The sequence below is a fragment of the Scyliorhinus canicula genome, chromosome 5 (genome assembly GCF_902713615.1).
Source record: "Scyliorhinus canicula chromosome 5, sScyCan1.1, whole genome shotgun sequence".
In the NCBI taxonomy this organism is placed as follows: Eukaryota; Metazoa; Chordata; class Chondrichthyes; order Carcharhiniformes; family Scyliorhinidae; genus Scyliorhinus; species Scyliorhinus canicula.
Genome location: NC_052150.1, coordinates 103,752,169 through 103,772,755, shown reverse-complemented (window position 1 = coordinate 103,772,755; position 20,587 = coordinate 103,752,169). Strand labels below are relative to the sequence as shown.

The following is a 20,587-nucleotide window of genomic DNA, read 5'->3' as shown; positions in this document are numbered from 1 at the left end:
GAACTGCATTACTTATATTTAATTTCATGATCTATTGTCTGTTACAAGCCTTTTGATTGATAGGTCAGGCATTTTCAAAGGAGGAATTATTGCTTGTTGTTCAGTAACTTTGAAGTGCTTCCTCTTTTGAGCAGGTGCTCTTTCTAGCCTCAATTCTTTAAATAGAGACTGACACTTTACTCTGAAGAACGTCCTAAAAGAACAGGGGCGGAGAATCCAATTTCACGCTGAAATTGGGCCTGGCGCTGGTCCGGCGATTCTCTGGGTCCCGAGAATTGATGTGATCACAGAGTACACCTCATGTCTGGGGCCTATTGGTAGAGGCCAGCCCAGCGATCCTCTGCTCCCGATCAGCCGAGTTACCGACGGCGTGGAACTAACCTGGTATTGCCGGTTGGGATGCTGGTGTGGACTCAGTACGCGGCCGCCCTAGTAGGGGACGGGGGCTCGGACACCGAGGGAGGCCTTATAGGCGGCCAAGGTTAAGATCCGCGCGGTCAGATCTTCGGTCCTGCGGCCGATCAGGGTGGGTCTAATTTTTCAGTCTGCCTCCGTTGTCCGAGTCCGCCATGGCGCTCAACGCAGCCGCTGGAGGCTGCCACCGTGCGCATGCACGCACTCAAAACTGGAAGTGTGGGGGCCCGTATCTGCAACTAAAGCTGCGTGAATTACTCCGGGTCCCTGCTAGCCCCTGCAAGGCATTGAATTAGCTGTACTATTTTGCAGGAATCTCTGGAGTAAAACGCCAGCGTTTTTACGCCAGTGCGGGGACATAGTCCCATTTTGGGAGAATCAGGTGCGGATAGTTTCCAAAGATTTTTTAAATCATTTTTTCTGCTTTATTTGTTTAAAAAGGACCAGCAAATGCTTGGTAGTTTCCATCAGCAAAGATAAAAAAGAGGCATTTCATTTAATTTTATTATTTTTATTGACAATTCTGACTGGAAATTTTCAAGCATTATACCTGAGGCAAGGAGAGACATGCATCATGCAAACAATTATATTACTATAAAGCAACCCAATACTTTGTAAACATGTATAATCAGGATTGTTGCTTCATAGGCGAGCGAAATGTTTGGTTTGCTTAGAACATTAAAAACCAGTGTAATAGGAATGCATTTCACTGAAGAGAGGATAATATTTCACTAGCCCACTGTCCAGCCCCACTGCTCCATCGCCACTCCTCCCCAAATCTCATCCTATTTCCAGTTCTCTCTCGCTCTGAAAAGAGTCATTCAGATTTTAAATGTCTGGGACGGGATTCTCCGGTCCTGAGACTAAGTGTTTATACGGGAGCAGGATTCGTGGACTTCCATGACAGCAAAGCTGGCGCCGCACCTGGTTCGATTCAGCACTGTTAAGGGGCCAGCATCTGCACCACGTGGAACACAATCGATTCCAATGAAAAAACGGTGCTGGTTTAACCAGATTTGCGATTGACACTCAGGAGGCTGACAAGCTGCAGTAGAATGTACACAGTTCACACCCCACACACCCCACCCCAGCCAACAAGATGGCTGCAAGTAGAGGGACACCTTGTGATGGATTCTCCGTTGGTGGATCCTCCGCATCACCGGCAGCGCACTCACGCCCGCGGGCTTCCCGACGGCCTGGGGGTGGTCACAATGGCGGGGGGGAGGGGCATCTATTGAACAACTGCGCGAATGGAGAATCCCGCTGCCGGGGGGGGTGCGCACCGCCAGAAAACGGGGCTGGCAGGGCGAAGAATCGCATTGTTTCAGGGACGCCGAGCTGGAGACCCGCCTGGACGCAGTGGAGGAGAGGAGGATGGCTCTGTACTCCGGCTGGGGAGGAGACTGCCAGCTGCCGCCGTTCGCCGTGCCTGGATGCAGGTGGCAGAGGCAGTCAGCGCCACGTGCAACACCATCTGGACTGGCCCGCAGAGCCGTACAAAACTGCACAACCTCCTCAGGGCGGCCAGGGTGAGTAGATTAGTTAATTTTAACACTGTACTCCTGGCACCAACCCCCATCCCACACACCTGTTACCCGAACCCTACCCCCCACCTGGAGGTCATCTGAACCCCCACCCTGCACTGTATATCCGTCCCAGACTCCATTGATGCTGCTGTTGAGGCGATGGAGAATTGCGATTTGTCACTAAATCGGCGATTTTGACATCGGAACTGTTTCTCCACCCAGTTGCGTTCCCCGATTTTGCCGTCGGCTGATGGAGAATCCCGCCCCTTTTTTGTCTCCACAGATTCTGTCACAGCTGCAGAAATTTTCTAATATTTTCTGCTTTTGTTTCAGATTCCAAAATTCACAGTAATTCACAGTAATAACATTTCAAGTGTTTCCAATGCACTTTCATTCTATTTCATATGAAAAAATAAACAAGAAAATTGTGATTATTCAAAAATATTTATTTATTAATTCGCAATGTAAATGAGTACTGGCTCAATTAAAAAAAGGTTTAAGGCACTGTGCAAGATTTTTATAATTTCTTGTCTGTTGATTATAGACAGGAAATTATGTGGATTAAGTCATTAAATGGAAACAATAGAAGTAAAGAAATTAAATTCCAGTGCCTCTCTCAAGTAAAAACAAGTATTGTTGCTGCACTTCATTATAGCTCAGATGGCAACAAACGTTTTGATCTCTTCATATTTTGAATCACTGGAAAAAGAAAACAATGTTAAGCAAAATCATTCAATCCAATCCAATTATATGCACTCATTTTACAGCACAAAATTAAATATTTCTCTCGAGCCATACAAAAATTGTTGTTTTCATGCGATGTGGTGATTTTGGTATCATGATAGATCACTGGTCCCAGCCATATCCTCAATATGAGGCCTAAAATGGCCAAAACGTGAATGGTTCCTGCTGCCATTTCACCAGCCCGCCCACCTCGTCCCTCATTTCCAGAGGGCTAATCAAATCCAGCATTTAAACTGTTGTATAATTTTTATTGGTTAATTTCAAAATTTTCAGGGAATAGGTCTGATGTAATTAATAGGAATGAATTAATTTGGTAGCAGTGTGTAAATGATCAAACACTAGGGCGCGATTCTCCGCCCCCCACGCCGGGTGGGAGAATAGCGGGAGGGCCTCCCGACATTTTTCATGCCCTCCCGCTATTCTCCCACCCCCACGCCCGACCCACGCCACGAATCGCCGCTCGCCGTAAAAAACGGCGAGCAATGATTCTCCAAGGCCGATGGGCGAGCGGCCGGGCCTTCACGCCCGTTTCAACACGGCAGCAAACACACCTGCTCGCTGCCGTCGTGAAACGGGTGCCAGATGCCCATTAGCGGCATCTGGGGGCCTGATTGGCACGGCAGTACCACAGTACCAAGGGGGGGCATAGGCCCGCGATCGGTGGGCACCGATCGCGGGCCGTGCGTCCGTAACGGACGCACTCTTTTCCCTCCGCCACCCCGCAAGATCAAGCCGCCACGTCTTGCGGTGCGGCTGAGGGAAAAGACGCGTTGTCCAACCTGCGCATGCGTGGCTGACGTCATCGGCCGCGTCAGCCGGCGTGACGCTTGGCGTGCGGCCTTGACGACGATCGTCAAGGCCGCGCCGCCGTGACACACGGTGCCGCGCTCCTAGCCCCGCCCGGGGGGGGGGGGGGGAATCGGCCACGGCATCCCACGGCAGCCCTTACGATTCTCCGCATTACAATGTCTAGCCTACAGTGAATGCAGATTTACAAGCTCTTTTTAGAACATAAATAGGAACAGTTGTAAGCCATTTTGTCCTCCGAGCCTATTTTCACATTCAATATGATCATGGTTGATCTTCAACCTCAACTTACATTCCAGCATTCCAGGATGAATTCTGACCTTGTGTGACTGTGTGGAGTTTGCACTTTCTCCCTGTGTCTGCGTGGGTTTCCTCTAGGTGCTCCGGTTTCCTCCCACAGTCCAAAGATGTGCAGGTTGGGTGGATTGGCCATGCCAAATTGTCCCTTATGTTCAAAGATGTGCTGATTTGTTGGGGTTATGGCAATAGGGTGGGAATGGGGCTAGGTGAAGACTCAATGAACTGAATGGCCTCCTTCTGCACTGTCGGAATTCTATGGTTCTTATGCCTAGGCAAATCTAAAGTTTCCAGTAGTCCATTTGAAAACCCAGAACCATTTTGCAAATTATTTCCAAATAACCTTTCATCACAAATTGCAGATGTGTCAGCGTGGGTTTCCTCTGGGTGCTCCAGTTTCCTCCCACAGTACAAAGATGTGCAGGTTGGGAGGATTGGCCATGCTAAATTGCCCTTTCGTGTCCAAAGATGTGCAGGTTAGTTGGGGTTATGGGAATAGGACGGGAATGGGGCTAGGTACAGACTCAATGGACTGAATGGCCTCCTTCTGCAGGAATTCTATGGTTCTTATGCATAGACAAATCTGAAGTTTTCAGTAATCCATTTGAAAATCCAGAACCATTTTGAAAATTATTTCCAAATAATCTTTCATAACAAACTGCAGAAAATTGTCATCAAATTGTCTCAATTCAAGAATATTTTGCCAAGAGCATTCAATAAATTTAGAAATTCTCACTTACAAAGCTGAATATCTTGTGGTTCATATGTGTAGAGCCGGTTTGAATACTTTCCTACGATATCTGCTCTCACAGTCAAAGAAGGATCTGCAGCAATACAAAATACAAAGTGCAATGAAAACAGGAAACCTTCTTAGTCCTGAACTTAATTGGGGCTGTTTGATTGTATTGGCTATATTTACTGCCACAAAACCAGGAGATTTGTTTTGGTTAAAAATTAAACAGCAAGAAATGTAAAAATATTGCTGACTTTTTGCCAAGTGGAATAAACAGATAAACAATGAAAATTTCATTAAAATATCTCCTGAACAAAATAGACAAAAATCTTTGTGAAAACATTTAATTTGTACATTATTCAAATTTAGGCAGCTCCAGTCAACACATGGAAAAATTGCCACTTTATTGCAGCTTTTATTATTATTTCTGCGTGTTTCTATTTATTACCACTATGTTCAATGGCTCTTCTTTTAGATTTCCAATTAGTGCAGATAATAAACTCGATCAAAGAATGGGTTTGAAGGTCAACGGTACAACTGAAGAAAATGCTGGTACTAACACTTCAAATGTATGCAGAGAATGCATGTCAGGAAGTTGTTCATTTCCAGCCCATGGCTTGTCATCCATTAACTTTAATGGATCTAAGATCACAGTAAGGGAGTGTGCGGTTTCCTGATATAATCTCTTGGCATGGACCAGGTCCAATACATTAGAATTTTTAGGTGAAAGTTGAAAAAGTCTGCCACTAAATGTTTAATCACTAAAGATGCAATGGGGTTAAAGTATGTGTGCAATAGAGCCAATACCCATGCTGAGTTAGTTAATGTCAGGTCATGTGCACAGTGGCAACAAAAGAACAATGAATGTTAACTAAAAATCCTTGCATAGCTTTTTTTGGCTTGTGAAGAGCATTTTTTTGCATCAATCAAATGTGACTGTTCAAATGTATTCATGTTTGTCCTCAAGTCCATATTGTATTGATAACATTTATTATGAAGGTAGCATTGAGAGTGAGGGGTGTGTTGACAGAAATCCAGTGTAAAATAGAGCCGAGACATTCTAAGGGGTAGTTCTAACCCCATATAAATAAACATGGGTGCAACAGCAAATCTGATTTCTCTGGGCATTTCTCTGGAGAAGAAAGAAATCAACTATCCGTAGAAAGGATAGCCAGAAATATCTGAGCCGTGGGAGAATAATTAAAATCGATGACTTGCTCGCACAACATGCTGACTACTGATGATAGATCGTACCCAGGACCAGTGGGTGAAAAATAAATTGCCAATAAGAAAACCATGTTGCATGCTGCCATCTTATGGAACTTGTCCTGGAACCGTCAAGCAGGATTGGTGCTGCGCTGCTGACATTTTTTGGAAATGTCAGAGCACTTGGGAAGGATTAGCTCATTTTCGATTCAGTAGCCAAGTTGTGTGCTGGATTCTCCATTCTGGAGACTATGAGCTGGATTCTCCATCCCGCCGTACCACATTTCTGTTTCAGCACGCCGGCGGGATGCTCCATTATGCCGGCTGGTCAATAGGGTTTCCCTTTGTGGGGCAGCCCCACGTCGTTGGGACACCCCCGGGCTGCCGGTAAAATGGAGCATCTCGCCAGTGGAGAATCCAGCCCATATTCCAATATGTAAATTAACACCCGTCCCCAGTTTGAGAGCCAGTACACATCAATCTTTAGTCCAACCAATTATCCTTGTAATACTTGAGCATGGGCTGTTGTAATCGTACCTATTTTTTTATTTCAGTGTCGATTATAAATGACAGAGAATAGAACACTTCCCAACATTTGTTCAGATAATTAAATAAATAATAAACACTGTGGAATCACCTAACTGGTTGGTATTGCTGCGGTAGAACGGAGTGTGATGGATTATTCAGCATGAAATGGTGAATCCACAAAACAATAATCAAACACTTACCCACAAACAATATACGGGGCACATATTTACCATCAGGGGCAAGGTTCTTGTCAACGGTTTCATGCTTGTAAAAAAGAACAAGATTATGAAATACCTTGAGTGAAATCTCCATTGTTTGAAAATTGAATTGTATCAAAACACACACCACTTCACTGAGAGCCAGTGTGCTTTTTACAATGGAAGAGGTAAAGGAGAAGGTATTACACCTTCTGCAATTGCATGGGAAGGTGCCATGGGTGATGAGAGAGGTGTTGGGAATGGTGGAGGAGTGGACTAGATTATCTCGGAGGGAACGGTCTCTGCAGAATGCTGACAGAGGGAGTGAAGGGAAGGTGTATTTTGTGGTGGCAACACGTTGGAAGTTGGCGAAAATGGAGGAGGATTATGCTTTGCATACGGAGGCTGGTGCGGTGAAATGTGAGAACGAGGGGGACGCTATCCTTGTTCTGAGAGGGAAGGGAGGAGGCGAGGGTAATGGTGCGGGAGATGGTCCTCAGCTTTGCCCTCTGCCACCATGTGTAAATCCCGTTTTTGGGACCTAAATGGCCTTAATCCTCTTTTTACTATTTATATTCCTATAGGTGTGCTGAGTAAATGTGGCTTGCTACCACTGCCAATTACACTTTCCCTTTCTTTGCTGATGATTGAGAGTTGGCTGATGGGAAGTAATTGGCTCAATTAGATTTGTTATGCTTGTTGTGGACAGGGCATAACTGCACAACTTTCCACATAGTTAGCGAGATGCCAGTGTTGTAAATGTACTGGAACAGTTTGGGAATTCAGATAGTTCTTGAGCACAAAGCATTTAGAAGGACAAGGGCAGCAGATACACTACCTGGAGGTTCTCCTCCAAGTCATTCACCATTCTGACTTTATAATAATAATCTTTATTGTCACAAGTAGGCTTGCATTTACACTGCAATGAAGTTTATGTGAAAAGCCCCTAGTCACCACATTCTGGTGCCTGTTCGGGCACACGGAGGGAGAATTCAGAATAACCAATTCACCCAACAGCACGTCTTTCGGGGCTTGTGGGAGGAAACCGGAGCACCCGGAGGAAACTCACGCAGACACAGGGAGAACGTGCGGACTCCACACAGACAGTGACCCAAACCGGAAATCGAACCTGGGATCCTGGAACTGTGAAGCAACAGTGCTACCCTCTGTGCTACCGTGTCACCATCCTTTCACTGTCGCTGGGTCAAAATCCTTGAACTCCCTCCCTAATAGCACAGTAGGTGTACCTACACCACAGGGACTGCAGCAGTTTAAGAAGGCAGCTCACTACCATCTTTTCAAGGGCAATTAAGGATGGGCAATAAATGCTGGCCTAGCCAGTGAAGCCCACATCCCTTAAAAGTGGATTGAAAAAACATTACAGCCAGGATGTTGTCAGGGCCTTCAGCCATTTGCTGTCACCAGTGTCTTCAACCTCTACTTGATATCACATGGCGTGAATCAAACTGGCTGAAGACTGGCACCTGATGCTGGAGTCCTCAGGAAGAGGCCAAGTTGGATCGTCCACTTGGGAATTCTCGCTGAAGATGGTTGCAATTGTTTCAGCCTTGTCTTTTGCACAGACATGCTGGGCTCCACCATCATTGAGGATGGAATCTTCTTCACAGGTTAATTTTTGAATTGTTCACCCCCAGTCGTGAATAGATGTGAAAGGACTGGATGCAAAAGCTGGACAAGCTTACATTATTTTTGAATTTTCCAATGAATCTATATTATAGCTTGGCAGCAAAGGCGAATCCCTCTTGTACATCCATGATCTGGGAGCCAAATGGGCAGAAATCTATAAATTGCCCATGAGCTGAATTTGAGTGCCTTTGACCAAAGAATGTGGGAGGTATTTTCCACTGTGCACAGAGCGCTGGCTGAGGAGAGAAAACCAGCGTGCAGCTCACCTGCTGCACAGTTGAGTTTTCTCTCCAGATTCTCTAGCACACTGCATATAGGAAATGTGTGTATGTGGTTTTTGCTGTTATGCTGGTAAGGAGGGCCCTGAAAGAACCAATAATGCTGACTCCACAGAGATCGGAGAGTTATTTTTAAAGGGTGCTCTGATCTGCGCTGAAGAAAATACTCTTCCTCCCACCCAAGATATGAGGAAACACCCCTCTCCACATGCACCAGAGCAAACCCTCCCCCTTGATAAGTGGACCCCTCCGCCCCCGCACAAACACCAGAGCAGCCCCTCTCCCCACACATAAGGGGAACCGCCCCCCCCCCCCCCCGCACAATGGAGCTCACCTAAGGGCCCGTTACCACTACTCCCTGGCATTGTCAGGTGGCAGTGCCCCAGGCATGTCCCTCTCTCCCCACAGGCTGCACTTACCTGTGCACCTCTGGTGGGTTCCCCTCGGCTGCTTTACATTTTTCAAAAGTAGTTGTAAACCTTGCCCATGTGATGTCATGTCGGCGAGGGAGGATTTATTTCATGTGCGGGGAACGTATGGCAGGGAAGACATTTTAATTGTATTTACAATTATTAAATTCAATTGAAATAAGGATCACACCTTTTCTGACCAGGGACCTCATTGTGTCACTGGTGAGGGGTATGAAAAATCAGAAAATGGGATCTTGTTTTCTGATTCTCATGAGAGTTTGTGCCCAAGTCGCTGTTTGCAGTCAGGGCGAATGCAGTGCAAATCTGGCCCCAATGGCTCAAGCTCACTGACAGAACCATGGATGTCAGGATAGTGCTGTTTTCAAGTGTTGGGATGCATGCAAGTAATACATATTCATGGAGAATATTGTGCGAACTGTGCATGTAATGGCCCATAGCAATGACTGCCCCTCAAGCATGGAGTTAGGGCTCACAACCAAGAAGCTTTGGCTTTGGTTCTCTTAGAGATCTGCCTTTTTGGAATGTACCTAGCCTGTATCTGAAACAGCACTTACTTAAAGATCACCCATTGTTCTACATAACATAAGAACTAGGAGCAGGAGTAGGCCATCTGGCCCCTCGAGCCTGCTCCGCCATTCAATTAGATCATGGCTGATCTTTTGTGGACACAGCTCCACTTCCCGGCCCGAACACCATAACCCTTAATCCCTTTATTCTTCAAAAAACTATCTATCTTTACCTTAAAAACATGTAATGAAGGAGCCTCAACTGCTTCACTGGGCAAGGAATTCCATAGATTCACAACCCTTTGGGTGAAGAAGTTCCCCCTAAACTCAGTCCTAAATCTACTTCCCCTTATTTTGAGGCTATGTCCCCTAGTTCTGCTGTCACCCGCCAGTGGAAACAACCTGCCCGCATCTATCCTATCTATTCCCTTCATAATTTTAAATGTTTCTATAAGATCCCCCCTCATCCTTCTAAATTCCAATGAGTACAGTCCCAGTCTACTCAACCTCTCCTCATAATCCAACCCCTTCAGCTCTGGGATTAACCTAGTGAATCTCCTCTGCACACCCTCCAGCGCCAGTACGTCCTTTCTCAAGTAAGGAGACCAAAACTGAACACAATACTCCAGGTGTGGCCTCACTAACACCTTATACAATTGCAACATAACCTCCCTAGTGTTAAACTGCATCCCTCTAGCAATGAAGGACAAAATTCCATTTGCCTTCTTAATCACCTGTTGCACTTGTAAACCAACCTTCTGTGACTCATGCACTAGCACACCCAAGTCTCTCTGAACAGCGGCATGCTTTAATATTTTATCGTTTAAATAATAATCCCGTTTGCTGTTATTCCTACCAAAATGGATAACCTCACATTTGTCAACATTGTATTCCATCTGCCAGACCCTAGCCCATTCACTTAACCTATCCAAATCCCTCTGCAGACTTCCAGTATCCTCTGCACTTTTCACTTTACCACTCATCTTAGTGTCATCTGCAAACTTGGACACATTGCCCTTGGTCCCCAACTCCAAATCATCTATGTAAATTGTGAACAATTGTGGGCCCAACACGGATCCCTGAGGGACACCACTAGCTACTGATTGCCAACCAGAGAAACACCCATTAATCCCAACTCTTTGCTTTCTATTAATTAACCAATCCTCTATCCATGCTACTACTTTACCCTTAATGCCATGCATCTTTATCTTATGCAGCAACCTTTTGTGTGGCACCTTGTCAAAGGCTTTCTGGAAATCCAGATATACCACATCCATCGGCTCCCCGTTATCTACTGCACTGGTAATGTCCTCAAAAAATTCCACTAAATTAGTTAGGCATGACCTGCCCTTTACGAACCCATGCTGCGTCTGCCCAATGGGACAATTTCTATCCAGATGCCTCGCAATTTCTTCCTTGATGATAGATTCCAGCATCTTCCCTACTACCGAAGTTAAGCTCACTGGCCTATAATTTCCTGCTTTCTGCCTACCTCCTTTTGTTCTGTTATAGTTTTTCCTGCCAATCTTTAGTTCAATTTTATCCTGGCTAGATCCCCTGTCATCTGTCTTCCAATTTAGAAGCACTTCTTTAGATTGTTCTAGCTCTTTTCCATTACTAATCTAAACATAATTATACAATTATCACTCCTCCTAATGTGTTCCCCATAGACACTTGGCCCTCCTCATTTCCCAACACCAGGTCCAGCAATTCCCCCTTCCCACTTTGACCAAGAACTTTTGGTCAAGGAAGTTTTCCTGAACACGTTTCATGAAATTTCTCCCCTTCTTTACTCTTTTACTCTAACATTATCCCAACTGATATTTGGGTAATCAAATTTTTCAGCATCACCACACTATGTTGCTTGTACATCTCTGTGAATTCCCTGCAGATTTGCTGCTCTACCTCTCTCTCACTTTTTGGAGTTTCTGTGTCAGGCCCTTTGCCAATTGGGAGTGGGTCTCCTCCATGCTCCTTGGCAGTGACAGGTCTAGCAGTCCAACCAATGTACCCAGCATTTCAGTATGCTTCTCTTTCAGTGTTCTACTGCCCTATCGAGGTCCTCATGGAAGTTCTCTGTAGCAGAACTTGTCTGTGACCTTTCTCTTGAATGAGCTGAAGAGAATGAGCCATCCTTTATCTCTGGGCTTGGCTGCAGCCCATTTGTGCCCAGTGATTCACGAATTAGAGATCCCAACTCAGTACTGTTCTTGAGGGTACTGTACACCTGCAAAAACCTTGATCTTTCTGCTTGCCCTGGTGTTTATTTTTCAAGCTTTCCCACTTATCAAACTCCTTTTTCAACAAATTGGACCACTAATTTTTGTCGGCAGAACAAATTTTGAACGTGCATTCTGTGTGAGCAAAATTGCAAGCCAGAAGTACAAGTTTGTAAAGTTTTCCCTTATCATCAGTAAATAGAGGAATCCTTACCATTAGATTTAACATAATGAAATCTTTGTCAGCCATCATCTGGATTTCTTCATTTCCAGCAAAAACATCCTTCAGTGCTGAAAAAGATTGATAATATTACGTGTTGCATGTGCTATAGTAATAAGAAGAGAAAGGTTGCATGGATAGAATACCTTTCCGCAGGATTTCCCAAAATGCTTTACTGTTAAAATGTAATCTTTGTGTTCATGTGACAAACATGATAACCAATGTGTGCAGTTTTAAATCACACAACAAGATGGAGTAGCAGGTAAAATGTTTTGCTCGTCATGGATGAGGGATAAATATTGGTCATTGGCCACCTATGCTGTTCTTCAAATAGTGTCATGGGACTAGTAATTTTGGAGTAGTACGTGGACATTTCTATAAAAGCTCTTGAATCACTCCTGTACAGCTGAAGACCTGGTGAGTCTCCAACAATGGGATTCCAGTTCTTTACTAGGTGAGTCCCAAGAACAGACAATGAAAACAATTAGAAACTTCTGACTGATGTTATTACATTAGATATTTGAATTTTGTGCCAGTAAGTGCAACTTCCAATCCCTCCTTTCATGTAAACTCTTTGGTCCTGCATAGTGACACCGGCCCTATCGGTGTCCCCCCCCCCCCCCCCCCCCCCCCCCCCCCCCCCCCAACCACAATGCCCCTCCCGTCCCAAACCCCCGCCCAACTGGCCATCACCCACCGGCAGACCACCCAGGGTAGCAGCCATGGCAGTCCCCAGCGAGGACAGTGCCAACTAATGGTACAACTGGCATCATCGACAGGCGCCAGGGCCAGAGACTCCCACAGTGCCGACTACTGACATTACAGTTTATAGAGCTGTTTTATATCGTGCCCGCATGACATAACGGCAGTGCCCAATGAATATTCATTGAGGGGGTGCTGTTCCAGCGGGAAGGCGTTTAAAAGAGGTCATGCGGCCCATCATGTCCACGCCGGTCAACCAAAATCTTGATCACACTAATCCAATTTTCCAATCCTTGGCCCCTAGTCCTGGCATTAATACTGTAATGTAATTAAATAACAACTCTGACAATCAAGCTGAAAGTATCGCAAAGAACAGATCATTTACCTTGACAGTATTTGCAGTCATGCAAGTGGTGGATGATCATTAATGGCTTGTTGCTAAAACAATAAATAATGTGCAAGTCAGAAGAGACATTCAGAAAATTATCATAGTTACAACATGGCCTATCTATACATCGACTGCTGAATTGACTGCTGAACTCGGTTTCGATTCCAGCCTTGGGTGACTATCTGTGTGAAGTTTGCACATTCTCTCCTTGTCTGAATGGGTTTCCTCTGCGTTCTCCTGTTTCCTCCACAGTCAAAAAGATGGGCAGGTTAGGTGGATTGGCCATGCTAAATTTGCCCTTAAGTGTCCAAAGATGTGCAGGTTCGGTGGGGTTATAGGGATAGGGTGGGGGAGTGGGCCTAGTTGAGATGCTCTTTGTGAGGGTTGGTGCAGACTCAATGGGATGAATGGTCCCCTTCTGCACTTTAGTGATTCTGTGGATTCTAAGAAAAGTATGTGAGTTAGACAACAGAATCCCAGGGTCAGGATTCAAATTTTTCACACCTCCTTCCTGACCCAAACCCACCCTCAAAGTTTCCAGGGAAAATTATAGTTACCAGTGGAAAGTATGTCCAAGTTCACTTCACCACATATAAAAAATCAAGGCCAAAGCATTAAGATACAACTCTGGCTGATCTTGTGATCATGACATAAGGATGGCAGTCTTGCAGAGAGCTGACATAACAGTTACCTCTCTGCAGCAACTAAAACAGAAAATACTCAACAATAGCAGCAGGTCTGACATAACCTGTGGAGAGAGAAGGGAGCTAATGTTTTGAGTCTGGATGACCCTTTGCTTTGACAACGAGTCGTGCAGGCTCGAAACGTTAGCTCCCTTCTCTCTCCACAGATGCCGTCAGACCTGCTGAAATTGTCCAGTATTTTCTGTTTTTGTTTCAGATTCCAGCATCCGCAGTCATTTGCTTACATCTCTGCAGTGCTTTGATTGTTAGATAATTACATGAGAAACTTCATCAACCAATTCAATCAAGCTTTCAATGCTACTTCACCCATGAACAGGGGCTTGGTTTATTTTCTGCAGCTTCCAAACAGAACTATCAAACAACACCCCTTACCAAATTTATAGCCATATCGATTCTAGTTGCTGTAGCATCTGTTCAATTTGAATCCTTCAGTATTGCAGTAAAATATTAAAATTGGCAAAATGTTCTTACCTTTTCCTTGCTCTGTAAAGCCCTTCTTCATAGGTTTGAACCCATGTTAAATCATCCCCCCAACCTAAAACAATAATACGCACAACATTAGACAAATGTGAAATAAACAGTTTCATCTACTATGTTCCAGTTAATTGCAAGGGACCATCATATTAATATGCATTTTCAGAAATTAATTTAATAGTAAAGAAGTAATTTCGGATGAGTAGCATTAATTCAGCCTCTAATTTCAAAGATCATAAGAAATAGGATCAGGACTAGGGTATTTGGCCCACTGAGCCTGCTCCACCATTCGACCAGGGCAGCACGGTAGCACAGTGGCACAGTGGTTAGCACAGTTGCTTCACAGCTCCAAGGTCCCAGGTTCGATTCCCGGCTTGGGTCACTGCCTGTGCGGAGTCTGCACGTTCTCCCTGTGTCTGCATGGGTTTCCTCCGGGTGCTCCGGTTTCCTGCCACAGACCAAAGATATGCAGGTTAGGTGGGTTGGCCATGCTAAATTGCCCTTAGTGTCCAAAAATGGTTAGGTGGTGTTACTGGGTTACGGGGACAGGGTGTAGGCTTGGGCTTAACTGGGGTGCTCTTTCAAGAGCTGGTGCAGACTCGATGGGCTGAATGGCCTCCTTCTGCACTGTAAATTCTATGATTCTATGATTGGGTTCTAGTGATAACTTCAATTTCCTGCTTCCAATCCATCACCTGTGACTTTCTGTGGATCAAAAATCTGTGTAAGATTTGGAAGATAATTCCAAAAACTAAGACACTCGAGGAAAATAAATTCCTCCTTACCTCTGTCTCAAATATAAGACCCTTTATTTTTGAATTGTGCCTCCCGTCCTAGATTCTCCCACCAGGAAAACATCTTCTCAGCACCCACACTGTTAAACCCCACCAGAATCTTGTACCATTCAATGAGATCAGGGGCGAAATTCTCCGACCCCACGCAGGGTCGGAGAATCGCCCGGGGTCGCCGAAAATCCTGCCCACGCCGTGGCAGAAATTCTCCGCCACCCGGGAATTGGCGGGGGCGGGAATCGCGCCACGTCGAGCAGCGAGCCCCCTGCGGCGATTCTCCGGCCCGCGATGGGCCGAAGTCCTGCCGCTGGGAGGCCTCTCCCGCCGCCGAGGTTTGAACCACCTCTGTTGGCGACGCGAATCTGAAATAACCCACTTATCCCGACTCTCTGTTTTCTGTTCAATAGTGAATCCTCTATCCATGCTAATATATTACCACCAACATCATGACGTCTTATCTCGTATAGTAACTTTGTATGTGGCACCCATATGAAGGCCATAAGATCATAAGAAATAGGAACTGGAGTAGGCCGTTTGGCCCCTCGAACCTGCTCCACCCTTTAATAGGGTCATTGATCTTAAATGTCTTCTGGAAATCAAAAAACACTACATCTCCTGGTTCCGCTTTATCCACCCCATTATCGCATCCTCAAAAACGAATACATTTTTCAAACATGATTTCCCTTTCATTATACCATGTTGACTGTGCTTGATTGTATTATCATTTTCTAAATGTTCTGCTATTACTTCTTAAATTATGTATTCCAGCATTTTCCCAATGGCAGACGTTAGACGAACTGTTCTATTGTTTATTGCTTTCTGACTCACTTTTTTGAATAGAGGTGTTCGGGCGCGATTCTCCGCAAATGCGGAGAGTCGTAAAGGCTGCCGTGAAACCGGCCGTGTTTCACGGCAGCTTCCGCGCCCCCTCCCGGGACCCGATTCACTCCCCCGGTCGGGGCTAGCATCGCGGCCCCAGGAAGAATGGCAGCGCAGGCTTAGCGAACGTTCGCTAAGCCCGGCCACCAAGACTCATGGCGGCTGACGCGCACGATGACGTCAGCCGCGCATATGCGTCAAACCCGCGCATGCGCGGTCCGTCATGCCCCTCAGCCGCCCCGCGGACTGATCCTGCGGGGCGGCGGAGGGACAAAGAGTGCGCGGGAATCGGACCCGCTGCCCGCGATCGGTGCCCACTGATCACGGGCCCATGCCACCCTTGGCACAGCTGTGCCAATCGGTGGCATGGTTGTGCAGAATGGCACTTTGCGGCCGTTTTCACGAATGGTGAGGGCAGGTGTGTTTAAATTCGTGAAAACGGCCGTAAAGGCCTGGGAACTCGGCCCATCGGATAGGGGGGAATCGCTGTTCGCCGTAAAAAAACGGCGAGCAGCGATTCGTGTCGGGGGGCGGCCGTGGGGGGGGGAGAATAGCGGGAGGTCGGGAAAAATGTCGGGAAGGCCCTCCCACTATTCTCCGACCCGTCGTGGGTGGCGGAGAATCGCGCCCGTTATGTTTGCAGTTTGCTAACCTGCTGGAATCTTTCTGGAACCTAGGGAATTTTTGAAGACTACGATTAGTGCATCAACTATCTCTGCAGTCACATTTTTTGTCCTATTAGTTTTCCTATACTTTTCTCTTGTGACAATGATAGGTTTAGGTTCCTCCCTCTCTATGTGGTTTGTATTTAATTTACAATATGGCAACTTAATGCAATTTTCTTTTCTCGTTCATGGGATGTGGGCATTGCTGGCTAGGCCAGCATGCATTGCACATCCCTAATTGCCCGTGAGAAAGTGGTGGTGTACTGTTTTCTTGAACCACTGTAGACCGTTGTTGCTCGTTCTGGTGAGTGCGCTTTACACTCAATTGGCTCTGTTTTATTACTTAGCTCTCGAGTCGCCAGGTATCCTTATGATACCACCACGAGGTTCAAATTCAAGTTCAGATCAATGACTCAATACACCAATTAGTAAGGTTCAAATCAAAACACGTTTATTAATACACAGTTAATCACTACTCATGCATACAATACTAAAAGACTAGGCTATTCCTACCACTAACAGGCCAGTACTTATCTGGATAAGGGAACCCGCTGGGTCAGGGAACAATGGCCTCTTGCTCGATCCTGAGTCTGCAGACTTCCAGCTGATACGGACTAAGGGGTCAGGAGCGTCTACCTCGTAGCGTGCGTTGACTGGACACTTACTTAATGGTGCAGCAGTTTGCCAGGCCTCTCCTTCTTATGGTCAAGTTCTTCGAGAGCTGCGAAGGTGTTCTGCTGGGAGGGCCGGCTAAGAGAGCGAACTGACCTTGGGGGCTCTATCTTATAGTCCTCAGGGGCTTCGCGCCCTTTTGGGCGGAGCCCAAGCTTACTTCCAATCGATTGGATCTCATACCAATCGATTGGTTTGTATTCCCCAATACTGGGGCTGTTTCCCAATCGCTGGGCGGTCCTTGGGTGCCTGTTTGCTTCTTTTCTCTTGGACTCCTGCTGGCGCTGAGGAGTCTAGCTTTACTTCGATCACCTTTGATTGTTACTATTGTGCCCGGGAATCGCTCATTAATATGCATGGCTACTGGTTTCAGTGCTGTCTGCTTTCTTTGCAGGCAGAATACACAGGAAAAGTCTGCAAACTGCTTGTTTCTCTGGGATTGTCCAATTTTCCCTGCGTTCCTTGTGTTTCTCCATTTTAACTTGGGAAGTGGCCAACTCAGGTGGCTACACCATGTATGTGGGAAAACTCACGGGATGGCACGTTGGCACAGTGGTTAGCACTTCTTCCTCCCAGCGCCAGGGTCTCGGGTTCAATTCCAGCTTCTGGTGACTGCCTGTGTCTACCGTGGGTTTCCTCAGAGTGCGCCAGTTCCTTTCCACTGTCCAAATATGTGCAGGTTAGGTGGATTGGTCATGCTAACTTGTGCCTTAGTGTCCAGGGAAGTCCAAATTAGTTTGTGGGGCCAGTGCAGTGTGCTCTTTCATAGGATGGACTGAATGGTCTCATTCTGCACTGTAGTATTCTCTTCTATTTGGAAGGATTTCAGTGGTGACACAGATAGCAATAGCCTCACTGTTATTTTGACAGGAAACGCACTTCAGATGCAATGACCGCAATTTTCCAGCCATTCACATCAGCGGGATCTTCCAGTCCTGCTGCTGATGCACCCCGCCACGGGTTTCCCGGCGGCGAGGGGTGCAGTCAACGGCAAATCCCGCTGACAACAACTGAACCAGAAGATCCAACCACTGGCCAATGGCGGACCAGCTCCACTGCCTCGAAACACGTGACAGCTTGGGCGGAAAATCCTGCCCAATTAAGTTCTTGGAAGTTGCATGGGAGGATTTAGAGAGCTTGCATCTGCAGGCAAATCTGAGGGATGTATCTTGACAATATGATCACGGTAACAAAAATACATAGTCAAGGGTAAAGCTTTCTCTGGCACCCCAGCACAATTTCCTGTCCTTCTGCCGCTATTACAAACATTTTCTAGAGATCTCCACAGCTCCACTCAGAGCGACTTTATCAATCAATATGAAATAAAACTCATTTAGAAACTGCATTTTTAAAAACTCTTGCTGTTTACAGCCAGGGCTTGCCGACCATAGGGCAGTCAGTCAGTAGTAGGAGTGCTGAGTGAAGTTTTGTCACTTTTATTCATTTATCATTTCTAAATTATGTTTAGAGCCCATAAAAATATACAATGGAACTGAACTATAAGCAAATGTAACTTGAAATGTCAACATTAAGAAGATGTAAAAATCGATTTGCTTTCTAACTATAGTTAGGACGCAAGTGGTCTTTGTGTGATGGAGCTGTTAATAGATGAATACAATGATATATTTAGGTAGCAGGAAAATAAATATGGTCAGTAAAACACTGTAAATTATTTTTTTAAATCCCAAAAGGTTTCTCACAATTTCATTTGGCAATATACAAGTGAAGGTTGTAGTCGACTGCGCAAGTGTTTATTGCCTACTTTCAAGGTCATTCACGGACAACAATAAACACTATGTGTTTAACTCTCTCGAGCTTAGACGAATGAGGGGAGGTCAAATTGAGGCAAGATGTCAGGGGGCTAAAATGGCAGACGGGTACCACTTGCTGAGCTGCTACACTGTGATTTCATCTCTCTGCTTCTTGAGAACTTGGATGACACCTAGCAACATCTTAAGTGTCTCGAGGTCCGATGGTGCAATTTGCTGTGTTATGTACTCTGGGATAACACAGGCTGCAATTCGATGCAGCTTTGACCAAAGAATACTCCAGACTTTGTAGTAAGTTCAATGTGATTTATTGAACCATTAGCACAGTTCTCTATGAATTCAACTCTCCTGCTAATCTTGCTACAGTAACTCAGTCTAACTAACCAGTCTGCTCTAAGCCACGTGGTGGTGTGATGCTTCTGTTCTTCCCCTGTCCTTCTCTCTAAGTGTCGCCTGTGGAAAGAGCCAGAGCATGTGTGCCCTGTCCTTTTATATATGGGTTGTGTAATGCCCCCTTGTGGTAGTGTCACCTCTGGGTGTCTTGACTGCCCATTGGTTGTGTCCTATTCTATGTGTTCATTAGCTGTATGTCTGCATGTCATGGTGTCTCTGGTGCTCCCTCTAGTGTTTACTTAGTCGTAGCATTAACCCCTTGTGTATTTACAGTGATGCATATCACCACACAATTCATACCGCGGTGCAATTTTAACCATCAAATGCTTGGATCACCACAATCATGGAGTTACAGCATAAAAATAGCTGCAAGCAGGATAGGCTCAGAAGAAGCCAGCAAAGCTTTGATGGAAAACAATTCTTGTAAAGTTCCTAGTGGGCCAGGAGTGGCAGTATTGCCACCCATATCGCACTTCCCACCTCACCCAGTGGTCATGATTGAACCTGACCCCTCCTTCCTGACTGTCTTTGCTGGGAACTGTTTCCCCATAGGTCCCCAATGACAGTCTGCAGCTGCCTGACTGCCTGCTCCCGTCAGCTTGCCTCCACGTCATTCCCATTCGCTTCAGTCACGAGTCAGTGAGGAAAGTTGAAAATGCAAAATCAGGTTCTTTCTCCCACAGCAGTGTGCTTTTGCAGTTATGCAAAGCCCACTCCTCTTTGATATAACTTTCAATACCAACTCGGAAGAAATTCAAGAAAAGCAATATTTAATTACTGCATCTATTATGCAAATATCACATACCTCTTGATAGTGTTTGAGGTGGTCTTTTTTTGATTGCCGTCGCTAGGCTGGATGTGGCAGCAACCAGGAGCAAAAATACAGGAACAAAAAACCGCAGCATTGTTGTATAATAGCTGTAATTATACCTTTGTAAAATTCAAACTGGAAGAACTGGTCAAACAGAGTTAATAACTCTTTCTGCTTCAGTTCAGTATGAGAAGTGCCTGTCTTACTCACTGTTGAGGCGGGTCCCTGGTAGGAAAAGGTTTTTGAAATACATGATTTATTTAAGCAAGGTGGCTATGCAATCACCTCATCAAATAACAGTTCCCATGGCAACTGTGTGACGTTCAGCTGAAACAGCGCTGATCAAAACTTCATTCAATCCAATAAGTTCACAAAGCTCTGACCATTCTTGGTTCTTTTAATACCTTTTGCAACGATATAAAATGAAATGTATTGCTATATGCATGCCAAGATGAAGTAGAAAGAGGGAAGGGGAGTACATATTAATTAAATAGCTTTGCCATTTGTGCTAGGTTTAATTCCAGGTCAGTACAAATTAGAATTGGGCGTAATTCATAGAAAGAGAACCTACCAATTAAAAACTGTA

General features: G+C 45.5%; 1 protein-coding gene across 1 annotated transcript; it reads right to left on the bottom strand.

The window, feature by feature from the left end:
• Window positions 1-2,365: 2,365 nt before the first annotated feature.
• Window positions 2,366-20,248, bottom strand: LOC119965627 (anterior gradient protein 3-like). Its single transcript, XM_038796410.1, has 7 exons — window positions 19,996-20,248; window positions 14,019-14,082; window positions 12,841-12,893; window positions 11,748-11,824; window positions 6,456-6,519; window positions 4,529-4,612; window positions 2,366-2,639 (listed from the first exon to the last, which is right to left on the bottom strand). The coding sequence occupies exons 1-7, from the start codon at window positions 20,093-20,095 to the stop codon at window positions 2,590-2,592; spliced, it is 492 nt and encodes a 163-aa protein (XP_038652338.1). The 5' UTR covers window positions 20,096-20,248; the 3' UTR covers window positions 2,366-2,589.
• Window positions 20,249-20,587: the final 339 nt, after the last annotated feature.

Excerpts from the sequence above, each read along its gene's own strand:
- LOC119965627 (XM_038796410.1), bottom strand. The coding sequence starts at position 20,095 with ATGCTGCGGTTTTTTGTTCCTGTATTTTTGCTCCTGGTTGCTGCCACA. Across the intron at positions 14,083-19,995 it reads ACCTCAAACACTATCAAGAG|GTTGGGGGGATGATTTAACA; the intron begins GTATGTGATATT and ends TTATTGTTTTAG. Across the intron at positions 6,520-11,747 it reads TCATTATGTTAAATCTAATG|CATGAAACCGTTGACAAGAA; the intron begins GTAAGGATTCCT and ends CTTTTTTACAAG.